The sequence below is a fragment of the Rissa tridactyla genome, chromosome 9 (genome assembly GCF_028500815.1).
Source record: "Rissa tridactyla isolate bRisTri1 chromosome 9, bRisTri1.patW.cur.20221130, whole genome shotgun sequence".
In the NCBI taxonomy this organism is placed as follows: Eukaryota; Metazoa; Chordata; class Aves; order Charadriiformes; family Laridae; genus Rissa; species Rissa tridactyla.
This window is the reverse complement of record NC_071474.1, coordinates 22,211,432-22,236,828: the sequence shown is the minus strand read 5'-3', so window position 1 is coordinate 22,236,828 and position 25,397 is coordinate 22,211,432. Positions and strand designations below refer to the sequence as shown.

At 55.4% G+C, this 25,397-nt stretch overlaps 1 protein-coding gene across 1 annotated transcript; it reads right to left on the bottom strand.

Moving 5' to 3' along the window:
* Nucleotides 1-866: 866 nt before the first annotated feature.
* DUOX2 (dual oxidase 2) lies at nt 867-21,687 on the bottom strand. The gene is made up of 33 exons (XM_054214421.1): nt 21,624-21,687; nt 20,595-20,678; nt 18,152-18,316; nt 16,955-17,142; nt 15,437-15,638; nt 14,677-14,843; nt 14,525-14,585; nt 14,305-14,401; nt 14,024-14,111; nt 13,555-13,663; nt 13,054-13,217; nt 12,434-12,600; nt 12,120-12,238; nt 10,648-10,785; nt 10,219-10,332; nt 9,397-9,599; nt 8,944-9,129; nt 8,292-8,517; nt 7,536-7,629; nt 7,124-7,299; nt 6,795-6,864; nt 6,214-6,309; nt 5,221-5,399; nt 4,137-4,367; nt 3,794-3,893; nt 3,626-3,675; nt 3,361-3,488; nt 2,996-3,149; nt 2,281-2,513; nt 1,965-2,123; nt 1,649-1,804; nt 1,446-1,574; nt 867-989 (listed from the first exon to the last, which is right to left on the bottom strand). Exons 1-33 carry the CDS (start codon nt 21,685-21,687, stop codon nt 867-869), a joined length of 4,620 nt encoding a protein of 1,539 aa, XP_054070396.1.
* Nucleotides 21,688-25,397: the final 3,710 nt, after the last annotated feature.

Below are 25,397 nucleotides of genomic sequence, written 5' to 3'. Positions count from 1 at the left end.
ATGAGTCTATTTCCCAGTGGGCCGTTGCAAATCCTCTGTAAGAGGAGCAAGGCCAGCACAATGCCACAAGTGTTGGAGATGTTCAGGTGACCAAGACCCAACTACAGGAGGCAAGAAAATGACTTAAAACGTCAGTCAGCTTTATTTAAGTTCAATCACAGCCTGCGAGAACGGCAGCCCAGCGATGCAAAGCCGGGCATTAGTTAAACAAGTACAAATGATTCCCGATCAAAAGACGGTGACACTGCTGAAAGAAGCCAACGCGAACACAACTAAGGCCCTATGCAAACCCAGGGAAGGCTCAGAGTGCTAACGAGCGCTAACAAGGAGAGCCGAGCCGGGTTGAAGGAGAGGGATGGTGGAGAGCTCTGGCTGTCACCCCGTGTGCCTGCTGCCCACGTCTTGGGGCAAAGTGCTGTGAATTCAGGGTGTGCAGAGGCGCCAAGCTGTTCCCCAAAGCTGTTTGGAGCTATTCCCCGTGTGACTCGGCAGCGGACGGGCTCTGTCTCGTGGGATTAAGGTGGCAGAGCCAGGCTTGACCTGCACACTGGGTTTCGGGATTGGGACATTCCGGCCTGAGCCTGGCGCGGGGCTGCGGGAGTGTGCGGGTGGTAGCAGGATGCCCTGGGCTCAGGGGCTCACGCTGGGGCAGTGCGGGGCGATGCTGGGACGGCAACGCTTTACCAGCACACCACGTGCTGGTCTCAGCATCCATGCTCTTGGCTGCGGATGGCTTTCTCCTGGGGATGGTGGCGGGTGGGAGCCCAGGGCCATGACCACCTGAAGCATCACTGCATGGAAGCTGGGGCTGAACACGCATTACCAAAGAAGATTGGAGCCTGGGGGCGAAACGGCATGGCGTAGGGTCAGAAATTCTCGTAGTGATGTGCAAAGTACGCCTGGTCCTTCTTGTTCAGCTGCCGACAAGCCTTTTCCACGTTCTTCGTCATCCCGGGTGGGCCACAGCTGAACACCCCGATCTTCTGCACCTGGGGAAGGAGGGAGCCAAAGGGGTGGAACCCAGCAGCACCACCTCTCCCCTCAGCCCAGCCCCCCCCCACCCCTTGTCCTCAGGCAGCTTTGGGCACAGACACCAGCTGAGCAGTCTGCCCCAGCCTGAGGCGGCTTTTGGGGAGGTTGTCACCTCCCTTTGGACCCACTCGGGCCACGGAGGAAGGGTGGGATCCCCCGAGGTCTCTGCCAGCTCTTGGCAGTGGCTGCAGCTGGGGTCTCACCGTGGTGGTGGTGGTGGGGAGCCTTTGGCTGGTGTGGGGCATTGGTGACCCTCATCCGGGCTCCAGAGGGAAAGTGGGGCTCATGTCCCTTCTGCCCTCCCCTTGGTGCGGATGCCACCAAGGTCTTCAAGACCTTGGGGCCAGGCTGGGACCGGTCCTCCACACCGGCCGGTGGGTGCCCCCCGCTCCTGTCCCCCGCCAGGCACTGACCTCGGGGTGCACCTCCTGCAGCGAGTCGAAGAAGGGTACGAAGGGAGGGCGCCCGAAATGGGTGATGGAGCGCAGCCCCGTGAACAGGCTCTTGTTCAGCACCTTCTGGAAGTGCCGCTCGCAGATGTACTGGAAGAGAGATCAGCGCGCGTCAGCTGGCCCGGCACGGCATGGCATCCTCCCCGGAGGGCGGCCAGGCTCACCAGCATGGTGGTGCGCAGGTCAAACTTCTCGGCCAGCTGCGTGATGTAGATGTGCACGGACACCAGGTCGTTCCTGTCCGCCTCCTCCACCTCGCGAATGATGTCTGCCAGCCACTCAAACTGCCGCTGTGTGCGCGTCACCCAGATGAAGTAGATCTGTGGCACACAAGGACAAGGCTCAGCATGGGCCCAGCACCCCATGCACATCCATGGGGCTCCTTCCTAGCTCGGTCGTAGGGGACTTTGCCCTTGAAGAAGCCACCAGCAGCAGGAGGCATCTCAGGAGGGCTTTTGTCCTCCAGATGCTTCCACTTACCTTCTTACACAGCAGCTTGGAGCTGATGGATGACTTGAAGACCAGGTCCTTGAGGATGGATGCGAAGGGCGTCACCCCGATGCCTCCCCCCACCAGCACCGACACCTCAAACTTGTTCCACTCCTGATGGCCCTCCCCAAAGGGCCCGTCCAGATAGAGCTGAAAGGGAGCCAGCCGTCAGCAGAGCATCTCCCTCCTCCACTTGCCCGGCTCTTGGCCACCGTCAAGGCTTGGAGAAGTGCCTTGGGCTGGGCACAACCCATTGCCGAGATGCTCTTGGGCTTGGATGTCCCCAGAGAAGCAGCGCGGAGCTCACCTTGGGCAGCTTGCCAATGAGGGCCAGGCTCTCGGGGGAGTAGAGCTCCCGCAGGCGGGTGGTCCAGGGCCCCACGGCCCGGATGTGCAGGCTCAGCGTGTCCTCGTGCGGCGCCGAGGTCAGGGTGAAGGGGTGGTACTCGGTGGTGCCCAGGGCCACACAGGCGATGCGCACCCACTGCCCGGACTTGTAGTCAAAGTCCTGAGGCCGCTGGAACCGGAGGTGGGTGACACCTGGAGGGGGGGAAGGGGGCTTCATTAAGGTGGAGACATTGAGCATTGGTGGGTGGGAAAGGGCCTGGGGACAAGCCATGGGGCCAGGCACAGGGCTCAGGATGATGGAGAGGCCGTGCCAGGGCAAAGCCCAGGGGCCAAGCGGTTCTTCTTGGGTAAATAACTGATCCCAGGGTGTGATGGCCTGAGCTCCGTGCCTCAGTTTCCCTACCTGTGTGAGGGGGTGGCACAGGAGACCCTTGCCATACAGGGGTGCTGCAAAGGCATCGGCGCAACACCATGTGTAATGGGATTCAGCTAACTCTTGGAGGTGCCAGCCTGAGCCACCAGCGTGTGACAGCCAGCGGGACCATTCCTGGGGCCGGAGTCACCCGTGTGCCACCTGGGCTGGGAGCTGCCGCCATCTCAGAGCTGGCAGGGCTGGAAGCTGCGCTTCTTCCACCGCCATAGCCCCAGGTGTTTGGCCGGGGAGGATGCGGTACCTGAGGGCAGGAGCTCGGCTTTCACCACGCTGATCTCCACCTTCTTCCTGCTGAGGCTGAGCAGCTTGTCCGCGCTGTAGATGAGAGCTGGGATGATGAAGTAGATGTGGAAGCGGGGCTGCTGGATCAGCGCGTAGCTGCCGTGGATGATGACCTGGGCAGGGAGCACCCCCCCATCAGCACGGCACTTGGCACAACAAGCCATTGCCCCATGTCTGATTTGGGGCTCAGCAGCAGAGGGGAGCCAAGATTATGGCCACCAGCTCCCTTGGGACCTCCCCAGCTACTTCACCGTGGGGGCCAGGCTGACCCACGGGCTTGCGATGCATTGGCAACACCCCACCCTCCCAGCCCAAAAGCTTTACCAGGACGTAGAGGAGCACGTAGAGATGGTGGGTGATCCAGAAACCCTGGAAGCTGACGCGTCGGAAGTGGTGGGTGGCAAACACGTACATCACGGCCAGGATGACGAGCAGCAGCACTCCCGTCATGCCTGTGGGAAGAGGGGTTGGGAGGTCCCGGGGGAGAGGGGTGGGTGTCGTCAGGGCAGCCCCACAGCGGCTCCATCCACAGAGGGCTGCCTATCCCGGGCACAGGCACGCAGGCGGTTTGCCTGCCTGGTGGTCTCACCTGGAATAGTCTGGAAGACCCACCAGTAATACTTCTGTGGGAGCTGTGACCTGGAGAGGGACAAGAGATTGCACCGTGGGGTGGCCAGAGCAAATGCCCGGTTTCCACTTTCGTTCCTGTGCCATGCCCAGGACACCGCGTCTGGACTGTGCTTTGAATTTCACCTACCCATCATCCATGAAGACACTGGAGAAGAGGCAGGACAGCACGCTGAGAGGCATGACTGAGAAGATGTAGACATTGACTATGTGACCTGCAGTGTGGAGCACTGTAAGAGACAGAAAGTGGGAGAGAAAAGCATCACTGTTGCTGCGGATGGAGACGCGGCAGACCCTGCTGACGTGCCCAGGGACCTGGCAATTCCTCCTCTCCTCTGGTGCGAAGCATCTACGTCTCTCCATGCTCCATGTGGGTTTTCAAGCTTCTGCCTGGTCCTGCTGTGCCATGATGGGCTGATCCTCCTGCTTTAGCTGTGTTTCGTGGGTGGCACATCCCCCAGCAGCCCACCTACCTGAGAAAATCAGGGCTGCCATGGCAACCCAGCGGTGGAAGTCCACGGCGGCGTCGAAGGGGATGTAGTGATTGAGGAAGGTCTCCCGCAGGACGGTGATGAGGTTGCGGCACATGGTAAGCAGGATGTAGGAGTACATGAAGGAGATGCAGGCAGCCGACCCCCGGGAGATGATGATCCCCACAAAGGTGGTCTGTGCGATTCCGGTGCTGGGGGATGCAAAAGCATAGTCTGGGGAGAGAGAGCAGAGGAGGCGTCAACATGCCTGGCACTGAGGGCCATGACCCTTCCTGCAACCCACCTGCGTGGCTCCACCAAGGAAAGGCCAGCAGGGATGGGGCTGTGTGGGGGCAGGGGCACGATTCTCTGCGTCAGACCCCCCCAGAGCTGCTGGGCAGCAGGGTCTCCTTGGAGGTCAAAGCAAGGCATTGTTCTCTGCTGGGCTCTGTGTCCTCAGTTGGGCATCCCAATATGAGAGGCGTCAACAAACTGGAATGAGTCCAGTGGAGGTCACCAAGATGAGTGGGAGGTGGAGGATGTCACGTAGGGAAAAGGCTGAGGGAAATGGGCTCGTTCAGGCTGGAGGAGATGGGTGAGGGAAGACCTTGTGGTTGTCGGCAGACACTTAATGGGTGCTACAGAGGGGAGAGAGCCAAACTCTTTCTCACAGATGCGCAGTGAAAGAATGAGAGGCAACAGCATGAGCTTCATTGAAGGAAATTCAGGTTTGACATAAAATAAAAACTCTTCACAGGGAGGATGGCCAAAAACTAGCACAGGCCCAACAAGGTGGCAGGATCTCCAACCTTGGGGCTCTTCAAACCTTCTCTAGACAAGGCCTTCGGCAGCCTGGTTCAGCTTTGAAATTGGCCTTGCTCTGAGCAGAACGTTGGACCAGACCCTTCCAGAGGTCCCGTCCTACCTCACTAATCCTTTGGTTATTCCAGGGGAGGACAAACACTGTTGCCCAAAGTTGTGCCAGGACCTTTCACACCCCAGTATGACCCATGCAACCAGCAACTTCAAGGAGCAGAGGCCATGTTCACCTCCGCGTCTGGGGCAGCGGGGCTGGGTGGGCACTCACAGTAAGCTCTCTCCACGAACAGGCCAGCAGTGATGGCAGAGAAGAGGACCACGCAGACAATGTGGCGCCGGTAATTCTCAACGAAGCGCTTGAACTCCTGGATCTTCTGCTGAACTTTGTTTCGCTCGTACTTCTTCCGTTGGGCTTCAGTGTATAAATGCAGCTGGCACTGGTTCACCCTGGCAAATACAGGAGGGCGGGCGTCCTTTTGAGGCTTAGCCAGCAAGGAATGGCTCAGGGCAATGCTGCCCAGATGTGGGTCTTCCTCCCAGTACAGTGCTGTGACCCCCTCTGCATGCCAGTAACGGCAGGGACTTGCAGAGCACAGCAACAGCAGTTCACCTCGGGTTGGCCCGTAGCCTATACACTTTTGAAAAGCTGATAACAAGCGTGCAGATAGTGACTCATAAATCATAGATAAGAAGTATAAAAGATGATTTTTTAGAGTAGGGGAAAGTCCTTGGAACTATTAAGGCAAGTCAGGATATTCTGGCCGTAAGTGACAACTGCTTAACGTCTTCCTCGTAGAAATATTTGGGGCCACCACAGCAGCGAGGACTGGAGTCTCTCCTGCAGCTCTCGCAGGCAGCCCACGGGTCACCCAGCAGCGTCCCAAGGGGCAGAGGAGTGCAGGCAGGACCTGCCAGGCAAAGCCTCTCTCTGCGGGCAAGGCGTACGCCCTAAAAACGGCTCTCCCCACCTCTGGAGTCAGCCGTTTGATCACATCGACCAGACCTGGCTATGGCACCGTCCCCACCGGGATGGGGCTGTTCCCCCAGCTCCTCGGCCAGCGTGGTGTGCCTGAGGGGCTGGGGCATCTCCTGCGGGGATGGTCTCACATCCCCTCCCTACATTGCTCCACCACCCTGGGGGTGCTGGCTCCCTGCAGCTGTGCAGTTTGAGTGGAGGACGAGCCGGTCTGACACAAAGAAACAGCAAGTGGGCTGAACCCGGGTGCGAGCAGCGTGCCCTTTGAGGAGATGGTGTACTCACTTTCTGAATGGTCTCTTCCTCAGCTCTTGCCCTTCTCGCTCCACATAGTGGCCCGTGCTGTTCAGGTTTGGGTCTTTCTCCTCATCTGCGATGGTTCTGTTGGGAAGAGAGCTATGTCTAAGCCCAAAGCCGTACTTGCAGGAAGGGCTCGCCAAAATTTTCCCCATTCCTCTGCTTTCCAGCTCAGGCTCATCTGAGAAGGTGTCCAGCTCTTTCCTGCATCCCCGCTTGCATTAACTTTAATTGCAGGGTACATGGGCTGGATTCACTCCTGGATAACCAGCTCCTCTGAAAAGCCAGGTAGGACTCCCATCCCCACACTGTGGATGCGAGGGGGGCTCTGCGGGAGGCAGTCCCTCCCCTCTGCCCCGCTGGGTGCCAGGGGTGGGCAGCAGCCCCACCACAGTGTCCGGCTTGCTCGTGGTCGTGTCCCAGCGCGGTCGTCCCCCTTCCCCAGCGCTGGGCCTGCGAAAACCCGGTGGGAGCATTCATCGGAGAGGCTGAGGCCAAGGACGGATGTGCATCAGATGGAAAGAGAAGAAGAAAGAGCAGCAGCAGCCAGACTAAGGAGGAGAGCTTACCCTTTTGGTTCTTTCTTTTTTAGGAAGGAGACGCGGTTGTGCAGGTTTTGCTTGAGGACCTCAGGGACGCCTTTCAGGAACCAAAAGGACAAAGAGCTGTTTAGAGAGTGTGAGACGTGGTGGAGAAGGTTTAGGCAGGTCCCCTGGCCAGGGCTGGGGCTCAGAGGTGCTGAGCGGACCCGAACGTGTCACACACGGAGCGACAGCCCCGTTACTGCAGCTGAGTTGGAGAGATTGATGGGACAAGGTTTGGGAGCTACGCATTGGGTGCTGCCCATTGCCCCTGGCTCTGCAGGGCCTGGGGTGACCCAGTGCTCCTGCCCACTGACCTTTGACGCAGAGCTGGGTGAGACGAAGCTCGCTGTCGTGGTCCCGCAGCATGTAGTGGAAATCTTCCCAGGTCAGCTCATCCCTGTCCTGAAACCCTGAGGCCCGAAACATGGACTCGGTCACCTGCTCTGCCTGGTCTCTTGTCAGGCAGTTGTTGGAGATCTCGATGAAGGACCTGGAGCAAGAAGGGGAGATGGGGAGTTTAGAGGACCACAGCCTGAGCTCTTTAAATCAGCACAGGGCAGAGCTTCAGACCAGTTTCCCAGGAGAAATGGTCTCTTCATTGCAAGTGTTGAGCCCGTGGGCTCTCACATAGCGCTCTTGGGGAGTGAAACACAGAAACTGAGAGCTGCTTTTGAAGACATCCATGTGTACAGACATTGTGAAAACATCTAGAGAGGTAAGAAGTACCTGAGCATCCTCAGAAACTCCTCCTTGGAGAGGAACCCATTCTCATCAATGTCATACATCCTGAACATCACCTTAGACTTCTCCTCTGGGGACCCTAGTGGGGAGGGAGAGATGCAAAGTAAGAACAAGATCCTATTTTCATTGGCAAAAGTGCTTTTAAGCATTGTCTTTGAGAGTCTGGAGCTACAGTGGTGAAGTCTCATCCAGCTCCGAAAAGACTGAAAGCACGCCGCTGACGGCAGCTTGAGTGGTGACCGAATGGGAACAGCGTGCCACCCTTCCGCTTGACTTTCTCAAGTGCAAGGTGAAAAATCAGGTAGATACACATCCTTTCCTGTGCATTATTTTGCAAACTCAAAATGTGCTCTTTGCACGGCAAGGATTTTTCTGAGAGCTGCTTTGATTGAATCTGCCATTCCCAACCTCCATCTATGAATCTACCTTTCCAATGGTCATTTAGGGGGAGTCAGAGACGATATCTGATACGGCCATTATCATCTGTCAGGGACAGGATGTGTGGGCTCTTCAGGAGAGAGCTCCCCCCATGGACAGTCTTACAGAAAACATAATCAGACTGTCACTGCCCCGTAACTTGAGTTGAAGCTGTCCTAAGCGAAGGGAATTTTAACCTGTAGGAGTGTCTACAGATCAACCTGCTGGACGGATCTCGTCCTTTGCTCTGTTGGTGGCCTTGCCAGAGCCTGCAAACAGGAGTGAGGGCACCAGATGAAGACCCTAACCAGCTCCAGCTCCCACCTTTCATGAAGACCACCAAGATATCCAGGAACTCCCGGAAGGAGATGTAGCCGTTGCCATCCTTGTCAGCCAGGGAGAACATGGAGTCCACAAACACGGAGTGGGCTTTGAGCCCCAGGGCTTCGGCAAACTCAGCCCTGCTCAGTTCACACGTCAGAGACTCCTTTGCCTTCTGTGAAGATTCGAAGTTGAGCTCGCCGGCATCGGACTTGTCGATTTCCAGCACCTGCAGGTTGTGTCCCACAAAAGAAATCCCATGAGTGCTGGCGGAGCAGGGGGCTGGCATTCACTTGCCTGACCCATTGCACAAAGACCGGTGGCTGCCCTGCCACAAAACTCATGGTAGATACCATGGGGAAGTCCCGTGTTTCTCCTACACCACCTGACTTTCGCACTGAACACCACTGAATGTTAGGGAGACCTCAGTTACATCATCCAAAAGCCTCTTTGCAACTTTAAACCCTTATATCACCACAGCAGAACTCCCTTCATCTTCTGCAAGGGAAGATGTCCCTTGGTCCTGAAAGTATTGGCAACTTCCTTGCGCATGGCTTACCAGATCTTACAGAGAGCCACAGCAGCAACGTTCATTGCTTAATCAATACAGAAATACCTTCCTCCATGCATGGGAGCCTGCCACACCTCTACATACCTGAGCAAACAGGTGCCTGAAGAAGGTCTCCAAAATTTGTTTTCTCTGCTCCTGAGTGACTGCCCGTTTCATCAGGCTCTGCTCCGTCATCTCAGACAGATGCAGATCAAGGCCACTCTCCTTCAAGTAGCTCCGTAGCTTCCCGATGAAGATGCTCCTCTCTGCCTCCTCACTGAAAAGCAGCACCTGCAAAAGACGCCCCCCCGCCCCCGCACGGCTGTGAGCAGCAGAGGCGCAGTCGGGATGTGGGCGCTGCTGCTCTTCTTCACCACAATGGTCACTCCATGGTGTGCGCTGCACCCGGATGTTCTCAGGAGGCCGCAATCACCCTTCAGGGACCTACACTCCTGCCAGTACCCAGCACTGAGTGGTGCAGTGGTGGCGGCGACCAGTGGCAGAGGATGGCGGAGGGTCCAGGGGAAGGAATCATACCCCACGCATCACAGTACTCACCAGGTCGTACTCCTTGGGGCTCTTCAGGAGCAGAGCTTTGTTCCCTTTGTTGCTAGAGAGGATCACCTCCACCCTTTGATGGGCTTTCAGGTTGATGCTCCGAAGCACAGACCCTCTCCCATCCAGCACTTTGAGCACTTTGTCAGCTTGGAGTTGAATGTAGACGAGAGAGCTGTCTGTCTTGGGACCGTGCCACTCCATGGCTGGTGGGAGAGAGCAGAGGACTCAGCTGGAATGGTTTGCCTGTGCTCCTGTGCATCCCAGCACTTCCTCCTTCACCGAGAGGCAGCTTGGGAGTGATTGCATGACCAGACACATGCTAAGGGAAAAACGATGATCTCCCAACTGCAAAGCTCAAGCATACGGACACAGGAGGAGTACAGGCCATGGAGCAGGGAGGCGGGACTTCTCCAGTGTCCAGAGCAAGGAGATACAGTCCCTGTCCTAGAGCTACTGATGCAAGCGCTCTACATGGGTTTACTTTATGTAAGGTGTGATCTGGAGAGGGTAGTAATTAGAGGGTCATAGGATAACTCCGGTTGGAAGGGACTCTGGTTGGAAGGGACTCCCGCCCAGCCTCCTGCCCAAAGTAGGACCAGCTAAGGGGGTCAGGCCAGTCTGCTCAAGGTTTTATCAAGGTGGGTCTTGGATAGGATGGAGACTCCGCAACCTCTCTGGGCTACCTGCTCCACTGCTTGACTACCCTCCTGGGGAAATAAAGCCAGTCTGGAAATAAGCTCCGAGCCCAGCCCTGCCTTGGTATGTGCCCTGGCTTCAGCAGCATCACCAGGCACCACCACAGGACCAAGAGTGCTGCCTCACCCTGTACTGCCTCGCCGGTCACCTCCCTCCGCACGCTGCAGCCCTGCTTCTTCTGCAGCTTCTGGAAATCTTTCTTGCGGAAAACAGCAACGATCCAGGCAACAAAAAGAGTCACTGAGGACACATGGGAGAAGAAAGCATGAGATGCCACAAAGCTCCTTCCCTCTTTGGAAGCATCACCATTATGACTGGGGCAGACAGGGGTTTGTTTCTTCCCCATCACCCCCAGTTCAACGCTACTTGGTTTTGTTTAATGCAGGGCTGCACCATGAAAGCCCTACTCCCATCTGATGCCCAAGGACCCTGCCACCTCAAGGACTCAGGAGTGGCCAGGACTCAGCAGTTCCTGCTTGGAGGTTCCTGGTCCATGGGCGCTAAACCCCTTTCTCCGGTGGGAGAGGGGACGGGTAAAGAAACAGAGCAGCAAACCTAAAGGCAGACAGCAGAGGACAACGATGATGATCCCAAAGCCTGCGCCACTGCCTTCAAAGTAGTCCAGCACGGTCATGGGTGTGCAGTTGGCCAGTTGTTGAGCGGTCAGCTGCTGGGGCTGGGGGCATGGGTCACCTGCATGGGGGTAGACAGGCTGTGAGTGTCACGGACCTTTTACCCATCTCACCTCCACCGTCCCCAGGGACCTCTGCATTAAGATGCCAGCGGGGTTCATTGCCGAGTGACCCAGGGAGCACTGCAAAACTGGGATGTTCCAGTTAAACTCCAGGTTTCAAAGGTCAGCCCTTGTTCTCAGGTGGGACCTTTGCTTGCTATAGCAAAACAAGTGCAGAACTGGGCTCAAGCGCTCTGGGAGTCCAGCACCATCACCTCTCCCCATGGGATGGGCTCAGCAGGAAGCACCCTGGGCCATGGCAAATCGTGGCTCAGAGCCTCTGCTCATCCGGATGCTGTAAATCCAGGGAGTCCTCCGGTACAATCGCATGGAGTGTACGTCAAGGGAAACAAACACCTTGCAAGGGCTGGAACGCATGCCTAATAAACAGCTTTCGGTAAATGGGAAGGATGTGGCAAGATCCCAAGAGGAAAAGACATCCCGCTGTGTTTGGCCACACGTCACCCTAGGCATGACACCAGCACTCTTATGGATCTCAGTGGGGAGAGGGAAACTCATTTCAAGGATGGCACAGAGGGGCACCAAGGTGAGGGGCGCGCATCGGCATGGGACTAGGCTGCTCCTCGCCTGCTGGGACGCAAGCCCTGAGCTTCAGGCTGAAAGCCACCCAGTGCAGCTCGTGCTGCTGTTGCAACCGCATCTGCAGAAAGCCCTTGCAGCAGCCCTGGTTAACCAACAGCCCCGGTTAACCAACAGCCCCGGTTAACCAAGTAGCCGGGCAGGAGCAGGTGTTGCAGTACGGCACCTGGGGCACATTCAGGGGTTGGTGCAACTAAAAGCATAAGTAGGCAGCATTATGCAGTTACGGCACCAAAGCTTAACTCATCCGCAAACTTCATCGTGTTCCGGGTCACTCATCAGTTTAACTGGCAGAGCTGTGCGTGCTGGTATGTGGAAGGAGCTGGAGGACGCATCAGTGAGGAGAGTGACACAGCGTGGGGTAGGCAGAGGCTGGGTTTTAACCCCAGCACGACCTCCCAGGGCATCCATTGCATGTTTGTACCCAGAGATCCTTCCAGAGCACATGCAATGCACATACCTGTACTTCGGCCCACTTTCCCCATCAGCACTGCCCACCTGCCTTACAAGCAGCCCCTTGCATTTTGCACATGTTTTTCTGGCTTGGGGCATTGCAGGTGTCGGGTTTGAGAAGCCGCCAGCCCGATGCTCTGCCTGTGTCGCTGAGACATCAGCTGTGTGACACACAGCGCTCTGCCCTCCTCCCCAACTCGCCGGTGCTGTTCGCTCCCTGTGCTCTGCCGTTCGCACTCACCCTGGCTCCAGACGAACACCCGGGGCTGGAGGTCTGTGGAGTTTGCATAGGTGACGGCAGCCAGGACGTCGCGGAAGGTGGTATTACGGATCTCCCCGATTTCCTCCGCTGTGAACAGCCTGGGGAAAAAGATGTGGGGCCAAGCAGTGGCCGGGGGTGTCACCGTCTGATGAGAGGAGGGATTTGCTCCCCATACAGTTTTTGGTTTTTTTTGGAGGATGGTTTTTCCTCCGGCCCCAGTTGTTATGTCTTACTGCGGCTGGCAAAGCAGTGGGCAGCCTGCTCTGTGTGCCAGACGGGGAAGTTGCATTTACCCGTTCTTGGTGTTTTCAAACCAAAATCTGTCGCCATCACGCAGGCGCACAAACTGGTCCAGGATGATGGCACTGAAGAGGGAGCCGTCAGCCTCCAGCATGCCTCCAGGGAGCAGCTCCAGCCTGGCCGTGGTGTTGGCGTACAGAGCAGCGACCTTCTCCAGGACCTGGCCAGAAACCACCCCCCACCGCACACACGTGAGCTGAGGGAATTCTGCCAGGGCCTCGGAAAGTCTTGGCAAGCCTCGGGAAGAGTGAGGAATGCGCACATCCCAGGCGTCGCGTGTCTGCGGGCTGGGAGGATGCTCAGCCCCAGGCAGCCATGAACTCATGGCTTGGACTTGGGCAAGTGAGCATCACTGCCGGAGCAGCTCAGCCCCAGGAGGTGCAGAGCTCACAGCGGCACTGGAGCTTAGCACTGGGGCAGGATATATTTATTCATGCCATGTAACTACACAGTTACTCCAATGCAACAGCCCCGCAGGCATGAAAATAAGCTCAGGCAGGATGTGCACTGATGTTCCTCTTATCTACCTTGCTGGAAAAGCCAGTTACTGCCTGGACTGTCCCAACGTCCTTTGACCCACACACTTTCTGTGCCCAGACCAGTTCCTTGTTACCTGTTGGTCCAGGTGCGGGGCAAGGTCCGACCAGTTCTGGAGAGGCTTCAACCCAAATCGCTCCCGGGCTTGGTTATAGGTAGGCAGGCCAAAGTCTCGTCCGCGCTGAAGCCAGCTGGCCACGTAATCGGTGCGGGAGTACTTCAGGGGCCCGTACCAGTAATCTGCGGGTGGATTCAAAGCGGTGGTGATGGCAAGGCAGAGCTGGAGGAGCAACCCCAACCACCACAGCTGCTGGGCTGGCCTTGTCCCTCTGCCATGGGCCATGCTGAACGAGGAGATCATCTCCATGCCCTTGCCAGGATGGTCCCAGTAACATGCTTGACGTGCCCTGCAGCTTCTCGGCATCTCCCTTAACGAGGTTGAAGCTGGGCTGAGCGTGTGCTTGCGTGCTGATGGCGGTGGCGATGGGACGTACCTCCCCACCTTGACCCCTGCCCAGACCCAGGAGAGAGAGGGTCCCCCAGCGGTTTCCCAGTTGCAGTGCGAGGGGGTGCAAACCTTGGAGATCTTCCACCACAATGTTGTCCTCCCGCTCTGCGATCTGTGAGCTCATCCCCAGCAGGAGGTCGTCCACGTCCACAGGCTCTGCCTGCTGCAGCCCGGTGCTCTGAGGGCAGAGGGGGAGAGCAGGTGATTCCTCGTGGGACTGATAATGTGGGGCAGCCCCACACCCCTGAACTAGTGACCACAGGGGTGCAGACCCTGGGCGTAGGGGGATGAAGGACTTTTTTCCAGGTTTATTTTCTCCACATCAGCTCAACCCTGAGGTCTGAGCCTTCTGCGGCTGAAGATGGTATCTGGGGATGTCTGGATGGGGAGGATCTCACAGCCCTTGGTTGGCCACCGTGCTCTGCACCCAATTTCCCTTTCAGACCCCTGGGAGGTCATTCGTAATGTAAAGCAAGGAATGAAGCCCCCCAGGCCAGCCTGCCATGTCCTCAGGACACCCACGTTCCCTTCCCCATACCTTTCTGCTCCAGTAGCTGTTGCAGAGCCGCACTGCTGGGAATGAGCCTCTGGGGCTGGACGCTTCTTGGAACTGGCACTGGGTGTCTCTGGAACAGTGGAGAAGGGCTGGACCCACAGCCTCTGTCCTGGGCTGCCCCAAGCTGACAGGGCTTGGCTGTCCCAGCAAGGGGCAGGATGCAGGGAGGGGACAGGGACCATGCCCAGCCACCACCTCGGCTCGGGCATCCCCTTCCCTGGCAGGGGCCCCGCTCCCCCACGGCCCCGCTGGGCTCATCCTACCTTTTGTAAATGCCCGGCGGCACCATGGTGGCCAGGAATTGCCTCGCAGCCACCACGAACTCCGGCGAGAGGCTGGGGTCCAGGTGCTGCTGGTAACCTGCGGGGTGGCAGCCGTGGTCCAGCAGCCAGGCTGGAGGGAAAGGGGGCCAAGCTCCCTCTCCCGCCACATCCCCCAGCTCCCCTGGTCCCCCCATCAGACCGTCGCCTGCTGCGCCCTCACCTTTGTACTCTGGCACGCTTGTTCCCAGCAGGGTCGGCAGCCACTCGTACAGCACGATGCTCTAGGGCAGAGGGGAGCTGGGTCAGGGCCAGCACCGGGGAGGACGCTGGGGGTCCCCGCAGAGCCGGGGGGGTGGGGGTCCCATCCCTCACCTGGAAAGTGGCGATGACCCACTTGCGAGCGTGCTGGAAGAGGTCCTCATCGGTCCAGGTGGGGTGCATCTGGGCCAGCACTGTGGCCCGGTGGTTGTGGTATCGGAACCAGGCGATGCTCTCAGCCTGCAGGAAGTGGTTCTCATTCCCCCAAGCACTGCCCAGGTCTGCAAGAGCCACCAGGACCATCACTGGGGGAATGCCACCCCTGGGCCTAGCTTTGCCTGTGGCTGGAGGGGCACCCCCAGCCCTCTGGCTGCAGCCCAGCATCCCCTCGTCTCCTTGCCCTGCCTTCCTCCCCAGGGAGATGAGCAGCCGAGTGAGTGAGAGGCAGCACCGGTCCCCCCAGCATGGACCACAGGTCAGGCAGGTGAGGAATTCAAAGCAAGCTGAGCAGGTTTTTGTCAGCGGCAGCCTCTTCCCCCAGAGAAGATCACCTCGGATCAGAAGGACCAGCACCCGCTGGTCTCTGTGCGTTGGCTGGGAAATGACCCGCTGCCTCCCGGGGATGCGGCACCTTAAGCGTACAGCGTGTCATTGCTGGGGTGCCTTCGCCGGGGCACACATCTTCCTCCCCACTCAGGCTGGGAAGCTGCCTGCTCTTCCATGGGACTCCTGCCGGGTGTGTCCCAGCTCACCGCACGCCCTGCCCTTTCCCGACATCCCCTCTGGGCTCAGCTCCAGGGGCCGCCTGCTCCCCCTGCTCACCTTCAGGGATGGAACCAAGCAGCTGGAAACCCACTGAGGATGCCACCATTACCGTAGATTCCCTGGGGACCACCCTGTCCCGTGGATGGATCCAGAGCCTTCCACATGGGGACCCTGCCGTCCGTCTCCCTCGGCAGACGCCCGTCGGGCCCCGATGCCAGCTGTCCCCTCGAGAAACTTCTCAGGGCATCGCTCCAGGAGTGCGAGGGGCCGTAGATGGAGCTGCCGTCCAGCCAGCCCGTCACCTCGTTGGTCTAGGGCAGGGCAGGAACAGGCATTGGCAGGTGCCAGGGGCTCAGCAGAAAGGTGCAAAAAAAAAAAAAAAAGGTCCAAAAAGCCCCAACCTGGCCCTTTTGGTCTTGCAAAGCAGACACCCCATCCCCCGGTTTAACAAGAGCTGTCAGGATGCAAATATATACACGGACCATCTCTATGCAAACTGCAGGAATTAGTGCCAGGTACGAGAAAAGACCAGGCATGGTCATTTTTTTTCCCCGATTGTTTTCAGCCATGACCAGAAGCAGACCTCTGTGAATCCCTACGTAGGCAAGACCAAGCTGGAAGGGGACTAAATCCATCTCTGGGGAAACTGGAAACACGGGAGCCGATTCCCTCTGGGAGCCCTGTCCTGGCAGCAGGGAATCCCACTGCCCTGGCAGCGCGTTGAGTGGCTCCTCTGCCAAACGCTTTCATGAAAAACATCCTTTTTTAGTCTCAAAACCTGCGGGAGTTTTCATTTTTCTAAGGTTTGCAATACCGCTGAAAACACGACTTGCTAATCTGGTCTCGTCGTGGTTTGTCATGCGAAAGGTTCAGGGGGAATATTTTGCTTCGGCAAAGTTTTGGGTTTTTTTTTTGGAAGCTTTCCAGCATGAAAGAAAAAGCCCATGGGCTTGGGAACACATCCAGCCTCAGCACAGCAAAAATACAGAGGAACTGGGGGAAAAAATCTGAATTATTTTTCTGAAATGACCGAAACGCAGAGAAGCTTTACAACTTCACGACAGTGCCGGCGCAGTTTTGTGATACGTTATTAAAGGTAAGAGTTGGTGCCTAAACCAAGGTGTCATGATTTCCGACCTTCTAGAGTGGCACAAATCTATAAATTGATTACGGAAACGCATTGCACTTGCACTAGAAAGGCTCCAAATATCAGTTGTTTCGGCGGATACAGCCAGTCTTACCTTTGCTAATCTTAACTGAGGTAATAAAAACTTTTGCAGTCAAGGAAGACTGCAAATTGCTCCTGTAATTTGCTCCCTTTCCTGTTCTGCCCTCCGTAAACTGTGCAAGATACTCAAAGAAATAGATGACACCGGCTGATCTAAAGTAATTACCTTTTATTTGGCCAAGAAAAGCACTGACCTTGAGCGACCACAAATGTTGGAGGTTGTACTTTGAGTTCACTTGCAATTGGTTCAAACACTTGAGAGATGTATATTTTTGAGGAAACAACAGTACTTTTCCTTTTTTTTTTTTTTTGCAAACACTATCCTGGCTGCTACAGACCCCAAAGTTGGGTGAAGAGGAATTTGGCTGAAAGGCAAAGAGCAAAGGAAACACTACCTACCTGTTCCCGGGGGCTGTTGGGGCTCTGCCCTGTCTCCATCGCCCATTGGATGCGTTGGAAGGGCAGGACCACCTCTCCGGTGGCTGCAGGGTCAAACACGTGGTCTCCGGGTGGGATGTGGATGTTCAGGAACTCAGCAGGGCAGCCGGGTTTCTCCGTCCCCAGGATGTCCGAGAGCACATGGAAACCTGCCAGAGACCCAAGTGTGGTCAGCAGCTGGGAGGACTGCCACCAGCAGATGGTGGGCAGCTGAGCTGTATGTGGGCTGAGGGGATCACCCTGTGCAGCAAGGGTGGTTTTCTTCCCTGCCTTCACTGCTGGTTTGCTCCACAACTTTGCAAAACAGGGACCCAGGTGCTCCTGGCCAGACCTCATGAGTAGGGTAGGGTTATTGAGGGACCAGGGTGGAGATACTCAGCCAGCAGATGTTTAGAGACCAACGGCAGCTAGACCGTCTGCTGGCCACCTCTTCACCAGGAGCAAGGCTCTGCATCTAACCACTATTTCCCTGAACTCTTCCTTGCCTCTGGCCTTCAAGGCCAAAGGTAGCTGCTGATGCTAAGCCTAGTGGCTCCTGTTGCTGTTGACCCATTTGAGCTCCAGTGTGATGGGAAAAACTACCTCCAGGGAGAAGCAAAATGGTAACGCACTGGTGTCTGCCCCTCCTGTGGTCTCTCCTGGGGCCCAGCACCCCCTCTTGCGTGTCCAGGGACGTGTATGAACCTTAAGCTGCACAGGGAGCTAATTGTCTCCACTTCTTTAACAAGTTCAGCCTGTTTTCTCAATGAGATGAGTCTATTTCCCAGACAGACATCCCCAGGCCTGGAGACCCAAGACCCCGCTGTGCTCCGACTTGCAGCAATTCTGCCCAGCAATCACTCACAGCATGGCTCTTATCACATCTGCTAGGAGTTTTGCAACGGGGTAACTCTACTGCTAAAACAAATGAGGAAGTTCCCGAACGACAAATATCGGTATTTGTAGCAACCAACAAAGGTCAACAAAAATTTCCGCAAACTCTCTTGGCTGTACCGTACTTTGGTATGGCGATACCCAAGGCTTTATCTTTCGGGTGTGCGTCTACTACGATGCGGTGGGTGAGGAGCACTCCAATGCATGGCCTTGGGGTGTGAGAAACCAACATTTTTCTACCTGAACCAACATTTTTTCCAGCCGGTGCAAGTCCCCAGCTCTTACCAAAGAAGACAGCCAGCACGGTTGTGTTCCTGCGGGAGGGCAGCCCGGAAGGTCCCCGTGCCACTGTGTTGCTGAGCTGGCGAGCATTGGGCACGTGGGGCTCTTGCAGTGCCTGGTAGACGCCGTCTGCGTAGTTGGCGGGTAGAAGACGCAGCAGTCTGGCACCTGCAGCACCAAAGCAACACGTCAGGGGTCAGGTGGCACCCAACAGATGGGAGAGGCAGCAATAGTGGAGTACACCAGCATGTGCAAGGGTCCCAGAACAGAGCAAGAAGATGGCATAGATGCTTCTAGTGGCCAAGAACACACGAGTTTTTGGTACCAACACTCAAAACTTCTTGCAACACTGAGATCAGTCCTCTTAAAACTAGGAGGGATCCTCCATGGGCATGTTCCCTTCCAGTTGTGCTTCTCTGGTCCATCTGCATCCCCATTACCTCCTGGAGGTCTGGGGTGGTGTGCTCCAGTGGGTAACTCGAGTGACGTTGAGATGCCCAGGTTGGCTATGCAATCCTGCATAAACACGGTGATTGCCAACACCGTAGGAAACAGGAGAGGAAGCAGACAAAGAGGGAGAGAGATGAGGGAGAAGAAGAGAGAGAAACACCCTGGCGTCGCACCCACTGCCTGTCCCATAACTGAAAAGCCGGGAGGCAGGAGTTCGTTTCTTAGTGATGTGCAGTTCATTTTGAAAGGTTCTTCACCAGTGTAGTGGGCTCCATTTGCCGGAGCTCCCCACAGAGCTCGGAAATCCTGAATTACTGGCTTAGTTTCCGTAGGTTTGTTTCAAAATGTGAAGATCTGATCTGTCTGCTCTGGAACACGGAGCTCTTGTCTGCCAGGGACCCGTTGGGTTTCCCTGACAGGCTTTGGTGTAATGAAGGGGCTGATGACACACATATCATGCTGGAGAGACCTTCAAACTCAGAGGAAGCTGTGGAATTGCAACTCTGCCTTGTGTCACCATGTGAGCAACTGATCTGGATGCAGGAAATAGGAGGATTCATAATCTTCAATATTTTAGATAAGGTCCTGCCTGATCTGCCCTGGTCCTTGGCTTGGGGACTTCTCCTGGAGGTGGGCCCATGGGCTGCTCGTAGGCATGAGAAAGCAGCTCACCACTGGCACAGGGAAATCCCACGTGCCTGTACAGACCCGTAGATGCGGCACAGCAGCCCAACAACGCAGTATCTGCCCTCTGCAGAGCGGAAAAGGAGTAGGTCCAGTATGCCTGGACCATGAACTCTTCTGTCTCTGGCCTTCTGTTGAATGCTGTTTGAGCTTCATGCTCATTTTGGCTAAAGATGCCTTTTCCTAGCTCTGGGATCCCTGACCATCACTGAAATGCCTGCTGGGAAGATCTGGGTCCTTTTGGATCCTCTACCTTGGTGTGGCGGTGTGCTCTCCCCCTTTCCACCTGCCCCCCACCCCCACCCCGGCTCCTGCCCAAGCCATAACCATCAGTGGGAGCTGTGATGAGTTGCACCTGGACTTTGGGGGATGGCTGTCAACGCAGTCAAAACACTGCCTGGAGTGGGGACCTGGATATAAATATCACTCTGTAAATAGCGGACAGCCCAAGAGCCCTTTGAGCTCTCCTGCGCGGCAGCGGGCTGCACGCCAGCATATCTCCTTGACTTGGGACGCCCGCTCAAGGTTGCTCCTCCAGGCTGAGAGATCCCTTTCTGCCACAGCTTCTCAGTCAGCGGTTTATAGCACGCTAAACTTTGCAATCTTAGCTAAGTGATATGAAGGATTGATAGCGCAGATATAATCCTTTAGACATAAACCGTCGGCCAAGTCTGGGACTAGGACTGGATCCAGCCGCTCCCAGACTCCTCTCGGAGAAGGAGTTCAGAAAGCTGGGGGTCCTTTCTGAGCCTCGGGATCCAACGGGAGGGTCTCCCTGACAGCTCTGTCTGACCCCGGCCTCTGGGCAGTAAATAACTGAGCGTGCCCCGCCATCCAACCTTGTAAAACGCTGTCGCGTTCACGACTACCTTTGTTAAGTCACTGGTTTATCTTAATAAATATCTCACGACTTGTCTCTTACATGTGAAGTTAATCACTACGCGCGCAATGCTTGGATGTTTTGAATGGCCCCCGCAGAGGCACAGCTCTGCTCTGGGACTGACCCAGCACCAGCCTGACCTGCAGACGGTGCCTGCGCGGCAGGTAAAAGTGGCAAGGGGAGGATATGGCAAACGAAGCTGGGCTGCTTGGCCCCTCCAGGCTGCTCTAACGGGGCTCTTAGGGGCACCCAGGGACCTATCTCAGGTGCAAACAGGCCCCTCTCAGGGCCACGGGAGGTGGCATTGCCTGGTCACCTGCCTGGTTCAGGCTCAAGTCAGAAAGGGTTTCTCTCTCAGTGGTAAAGCGAGCCACATGCCAAAGTGTCAGCTCGCCCCGTCCCGCCATCCCCGTCCCCAGGCCTGGCACTCACCCACCGTGCCGCGGCTGTGGTGCAGCAGGTTGTTGTACCAGCCGTCGTAGCGCTGGACCTCCCAGGAGATGTTCTCCTGGGCTCCTGGAAGAGACCAGACGCACTCCGTGAGCCGCAAAACAAAATGCATGAAAGGAGCAACTCCATTACAGAATTATATTTATATTAGTGATATTTTCCCATATTTTTTTCTAAAACTTTCTTTACGAACAGTTTTTCAGACAAGTTTTGCACTCCTTTTGAGGGACGAGCAATCTCTAAAATTAGAAATTCATGCTTGTAATCCCGATTTCCCCAAATCTGTTTCTGCCCTCTCCAAGTCTGCTCCCAAAGCATCTTCATTTTCTCCTCTCTCATGGTACCAGAAGTGTCTCCTTACTTCTGACCCCCCCACAATGTCCATGTGAGGCAAGCACAGACCTTGGCACTGGAGTTAGGCTCTCCTCCCTGCATTATGTACCAGCATCAGCCTTTCTCAATAAACATATACCTTTTTTTTTCCATTGTGTTAATTTCTATTGCTTTTATTATAATGTTAGTAAGAAGCTCCAGTTCTGGTTACAAGCTGGATAAACATCATATAAGCATATAAACGTACAAACAACAGCAGGTGAGTCCCCCAAGCTGCAGGCTCTGCAAATTCAGTGTTTCACTCCATTTTTTTTCTGAAATCATCCCCACCTCTGATGTGATGCCCCATGAGTTAGAGGAAATAAACCGGAGCAGGGCAGGTTTAGATGAGACATTAGGAAGAAGTTCTTTCCAATGAGGGTGGTGAGACACTGGCCCAGGTTCCCCAGAGATGTGGTGGAGGCCCCATCCCTGGAGACGTTCAAGGCCAGGCTGGATGAGGCTCTGAGCAACCTGATCTAGTTGAAGCTGTCCCTGCTCACTGCAGGGGGGTTGGACTAAATGGCCTTTAGAGGTCCCTTTCAACCCAACGCATTCTATGATTCTATGAAATTCCTCTGAGGGGCAGAAACTATCCAGGATCTCCCCTTGCGTCCCCCCACCCCAAACCATACTTACCCACCAAGGTCCATGTCACCAGTAGAACCATGGTGAAACTCAACATCTTTTCCACAGGTTGCATCGGCCCTCGGCTCTTGGGAAGCAGTGACCTGTAGACAGAGAGGAGGAGGAGGAGGGAGCTGGCACTGGGCTGCTCCCGGAGCCTGGGAACACGCACAGATTTGTCTTCTCAGCTCCCTCTTGTGGTTTCTGCTGCCTGGCAAAACCCCGCTGCCAACATCATCCATCAGAAGTATCTCCCGATTTGGGCTGTGGGAAGGTGGCAGGGGGCACCTGAGACCCCTTCACTCTGGGAAAGCTCTGGCAGGAGGTGTCGACTGGCCTGAGAAGCCCTTTCTGCTGGAGCAGGACCGGTACCCTTGCCGCGGGCTACCTCAGCTGTAGGTTCACAACTCATCATCCCCAGCAGGAAGGTGTTAAGCCGTGCCAGCTCTGTTATAGAAACGCGGTCTTCGTTACAGAGATAAACATATTTCAGCTGGCAATTTCTCTGCACTCACATTGTCCAATCCAGGCAAAATCCAATTGTGAACATGATGGGAATAGCCTCAGCATGCAGTCAAGCATCCCAAAGTGTGCTAGTACTGCAGATCAGGACCTCTTGGTCACCTCTGGGCTAACTTGATGTCATTCTCTCATGACCAGCCTTTCTCACGACACTTTGGCCATCTCACTTTCCACAGAGACCTCGGATCCAGAGCAGATGGCTTCAGTGGGATCTGAACATTTAAAACCCCAGCCAACACCTGACTGGAAAGAAGGATCTCCAGCCATGAACAGCAAAGGCTACATTTTTTGGTCATAAATGATACAACACGGCTGCCGGCTTTCCAGGCACAGGAATGCCAAACTTGGATTTAACTCCAAGATAGGATTTTCTGCTAAATATGGCTCTTTATCCCTTGTTCCAGCACTGTGGGTATATATCCAAAGACTGGCATCATTTCAGAGGAGCTGTGTTGCCAAGAGATGCAGCGTTGCACAGGTTTCAGCTCTCGCTACGTCACCCTGTTGCAAGCCGAAGTGATGCATTTGGTTTCCTTTTTTCATTGCTTTAATCAAAGCTTAAAGAAATGATGGTTTTGGAAAGGCTTACACGTTGCCAGCAGCTCTGTAGGTTTTATTTCTGGTTTACATGTAATTGCAATGGGCATATTTCACGTATAACTATCAGTGTCAAAGACTGTAAAATATGAGTCACTAAACACACTACCCACTTGGCAAATGAAGTCATTTGAGATCTAATTATTGTCACTGCACTCACATTAATTGCATTCATAAAACTGAGCCCTCATTGCCAGGTTTTGAGCGCAGCGTATAACCCGCATTTACTTCCTTCCAACAGAAATTTCTGTACTTTTGGCCTTTTGCATCAGAAAACAAGCCGATTATTGAGAAGTGACACGTCCACATTGCTCCTTTGTCTCAACAGCTCCCCTGCACTCTACCCCTCACAAAACTTTATTACAGGCAAACCACTTTTTTGGCTTCCCATAACATGGATTTAACGTTAAATCACCGTTGAAATATCTCTGCACTGATTGCATTTTCAGTTCTGGCCTCATCTCCATGAGCAGGGGACCTGGGGCTGCTGAAACCCTCAGAGCTACTGACAGAAGCATTGGGCTGTGTCCCTGGACACCCAGTGCCACCCCTGTCCTCCTGGAGCATACCCATGTGCAAGGGGACCCCAGAGCCCTTCCATCCCATAGCCTTCTGCTGAGCAAGGTCTTGTGGACGTGAGATTTGGGTTGTGCAGCTGCTGGGAACCAGAGGCTCCGTGAGCCCCATCCCGTAGGAAGAACACAAAAGTTGGGCCAATGGTTGAAGCATGGAAATGCCTGGGACCTCTGCCAGGAACGGCAGTGCCCAGTTGCCATCACCACGTGGGACCTCTTGCCAGAAAGCTCTCTCCATTGGAGCTGCCTGTTCCTTGCTGAAACCAACGTGAGGGTCTGCATGGTTGGAGACATCCTGAGCAACCTGTAGCAGCTGTGGCTTGCTTGTGCACAGAGGTCCACGTGACCTCCTGCACTGTAGGAAGGGAATCCCCATAGACACAGCCGGATTTATCTCCCGCTGACTCAAAATGTAGAGAGCTGCAACCCCCACCTAGAGCTGAGGTCTGAAGGTGCTGCAGATTTACCAGAGTCGCTCAGGAAACATGGGGCAAAGCCCAGGCTCAAAGCACATCACTGCAGTCACAGCGTAGCACCTGCCCCCTTTCACCTTAAGTCCTCTTGCAGGGCTCCAGCAGAAAATGGGTTTTTTAAATTCCTTCTGTCACTGAGCAACCTCCCTTTCCCTCAGATATGGGAATTGCTCTTGACCCAGTCGTGAGATGGCATGCCAGTTCTCATGCACTTTTCATCTCTCCATGGCCCAGCACTGAAAACCCATTTATTGCCTAGGCAACCCAAGACTTGGGGGGGGGGAGTCTCTGGTGGCTTTCCAGCCTCAACCGTGGCCAACATGATACAGTGACAATGGTGGTCTTGCTCCAAGCAGTAGCTTGGACCATACACTTCTCAGGGCCTTTCCCACAAACATGGAACTCTTCCGTGCCTCTACGCTGCCTTTATGTCTTCCTACAAGTTACTGGGCACATCAGCAGTTTGTCTCTCCCAACCAAACCTCGGGAACCATTTCACTTCCCCAGGAGCAGCTCTCCCTGGAAGAGCTTGGTCTGTAAAGGTGTGAGCAGACATTGATATCATGTCTCCCCCTGTTTATCAAAACTTCTCCACCTATTGCTGGGAACCTCCTCACAAGCAGAGCTGAGTGACAGCAGTCTTTACAGGATTCAGCCAAGAGGAGGAACACGCAGATCTGGGCTAGGGATGCCCAGGCAGATGGGCATCTCTTGAGCGACACTCAGACGTCCCACAAGCTCCTTTCCCACACTTCAGCTGAGGGCTCCAGCTTCACACTCCCCAATGTCCTCTCCCATGTGTTGAGGACCAGGCTGCCAGGCTTCTCCAGAAAGAGCCCTCTGCTCTCACACCTGCCTCCCAAATCTCGCAAACCACCAGGGGGTCCCTTGACATAATGAAACTAGACTGATCTTGGAAGCCTATGGGGCAACTTGCTGAGGGAAAGCTTTGCAAGCTTGGATTGTTTCCATAGGCTTTTCAAACTTTCCAGGAATTTTGTATGGCCTGATGGGCCCTCCAGTCTCTGCTTTTCCGCAGATTCCCTGTGCCGCCTTTGGAAAGTCATTTCCTCCCTCTGCACCTCGTGAAATCAAGCACCCGCTTCCCCAGCCTTATCTTCGCCCATCAGAGAGGATCCCTGTGCCCTTTCAAGGCCTGGAGTTCCACACCCCTCCAAAAAATGGGCTGAAGGGAGTGCAAACACATGGCTTCCCGCAGAGCAAGGATCTCCTGCTCCACCTGATCTCAGCAGTCTTGGCTCCCATAAAGTTAGGGTTTCAGCTTCCAAATGTCTCTTGAGCTCTCCCTGGAGACACATGTAATCTGGGACTATGGGACACATCAGCATGCTCAGGGAGCAACGGAACTCAGTGTGACCATACAGGGAGAGGAGAGCAGTTTCAAGGCATTCGAGAAGCCTGGAGCCTGGTCCCTGTGATTCTTGTTAGTCACAGCTTATTTCTAGCTCTCCCCAGTGCTGATGGGACAGATTGGTGGACTGACACCTTCACCCACAAGCCAGCCAGCCCTGGGGTTTCAGAACAGGCTGCATCCCCAGCCTCAGACGTCATCCAGAAAATCCCAAAGCTGTGCACACGCTATGGCCAGCATGCACCCA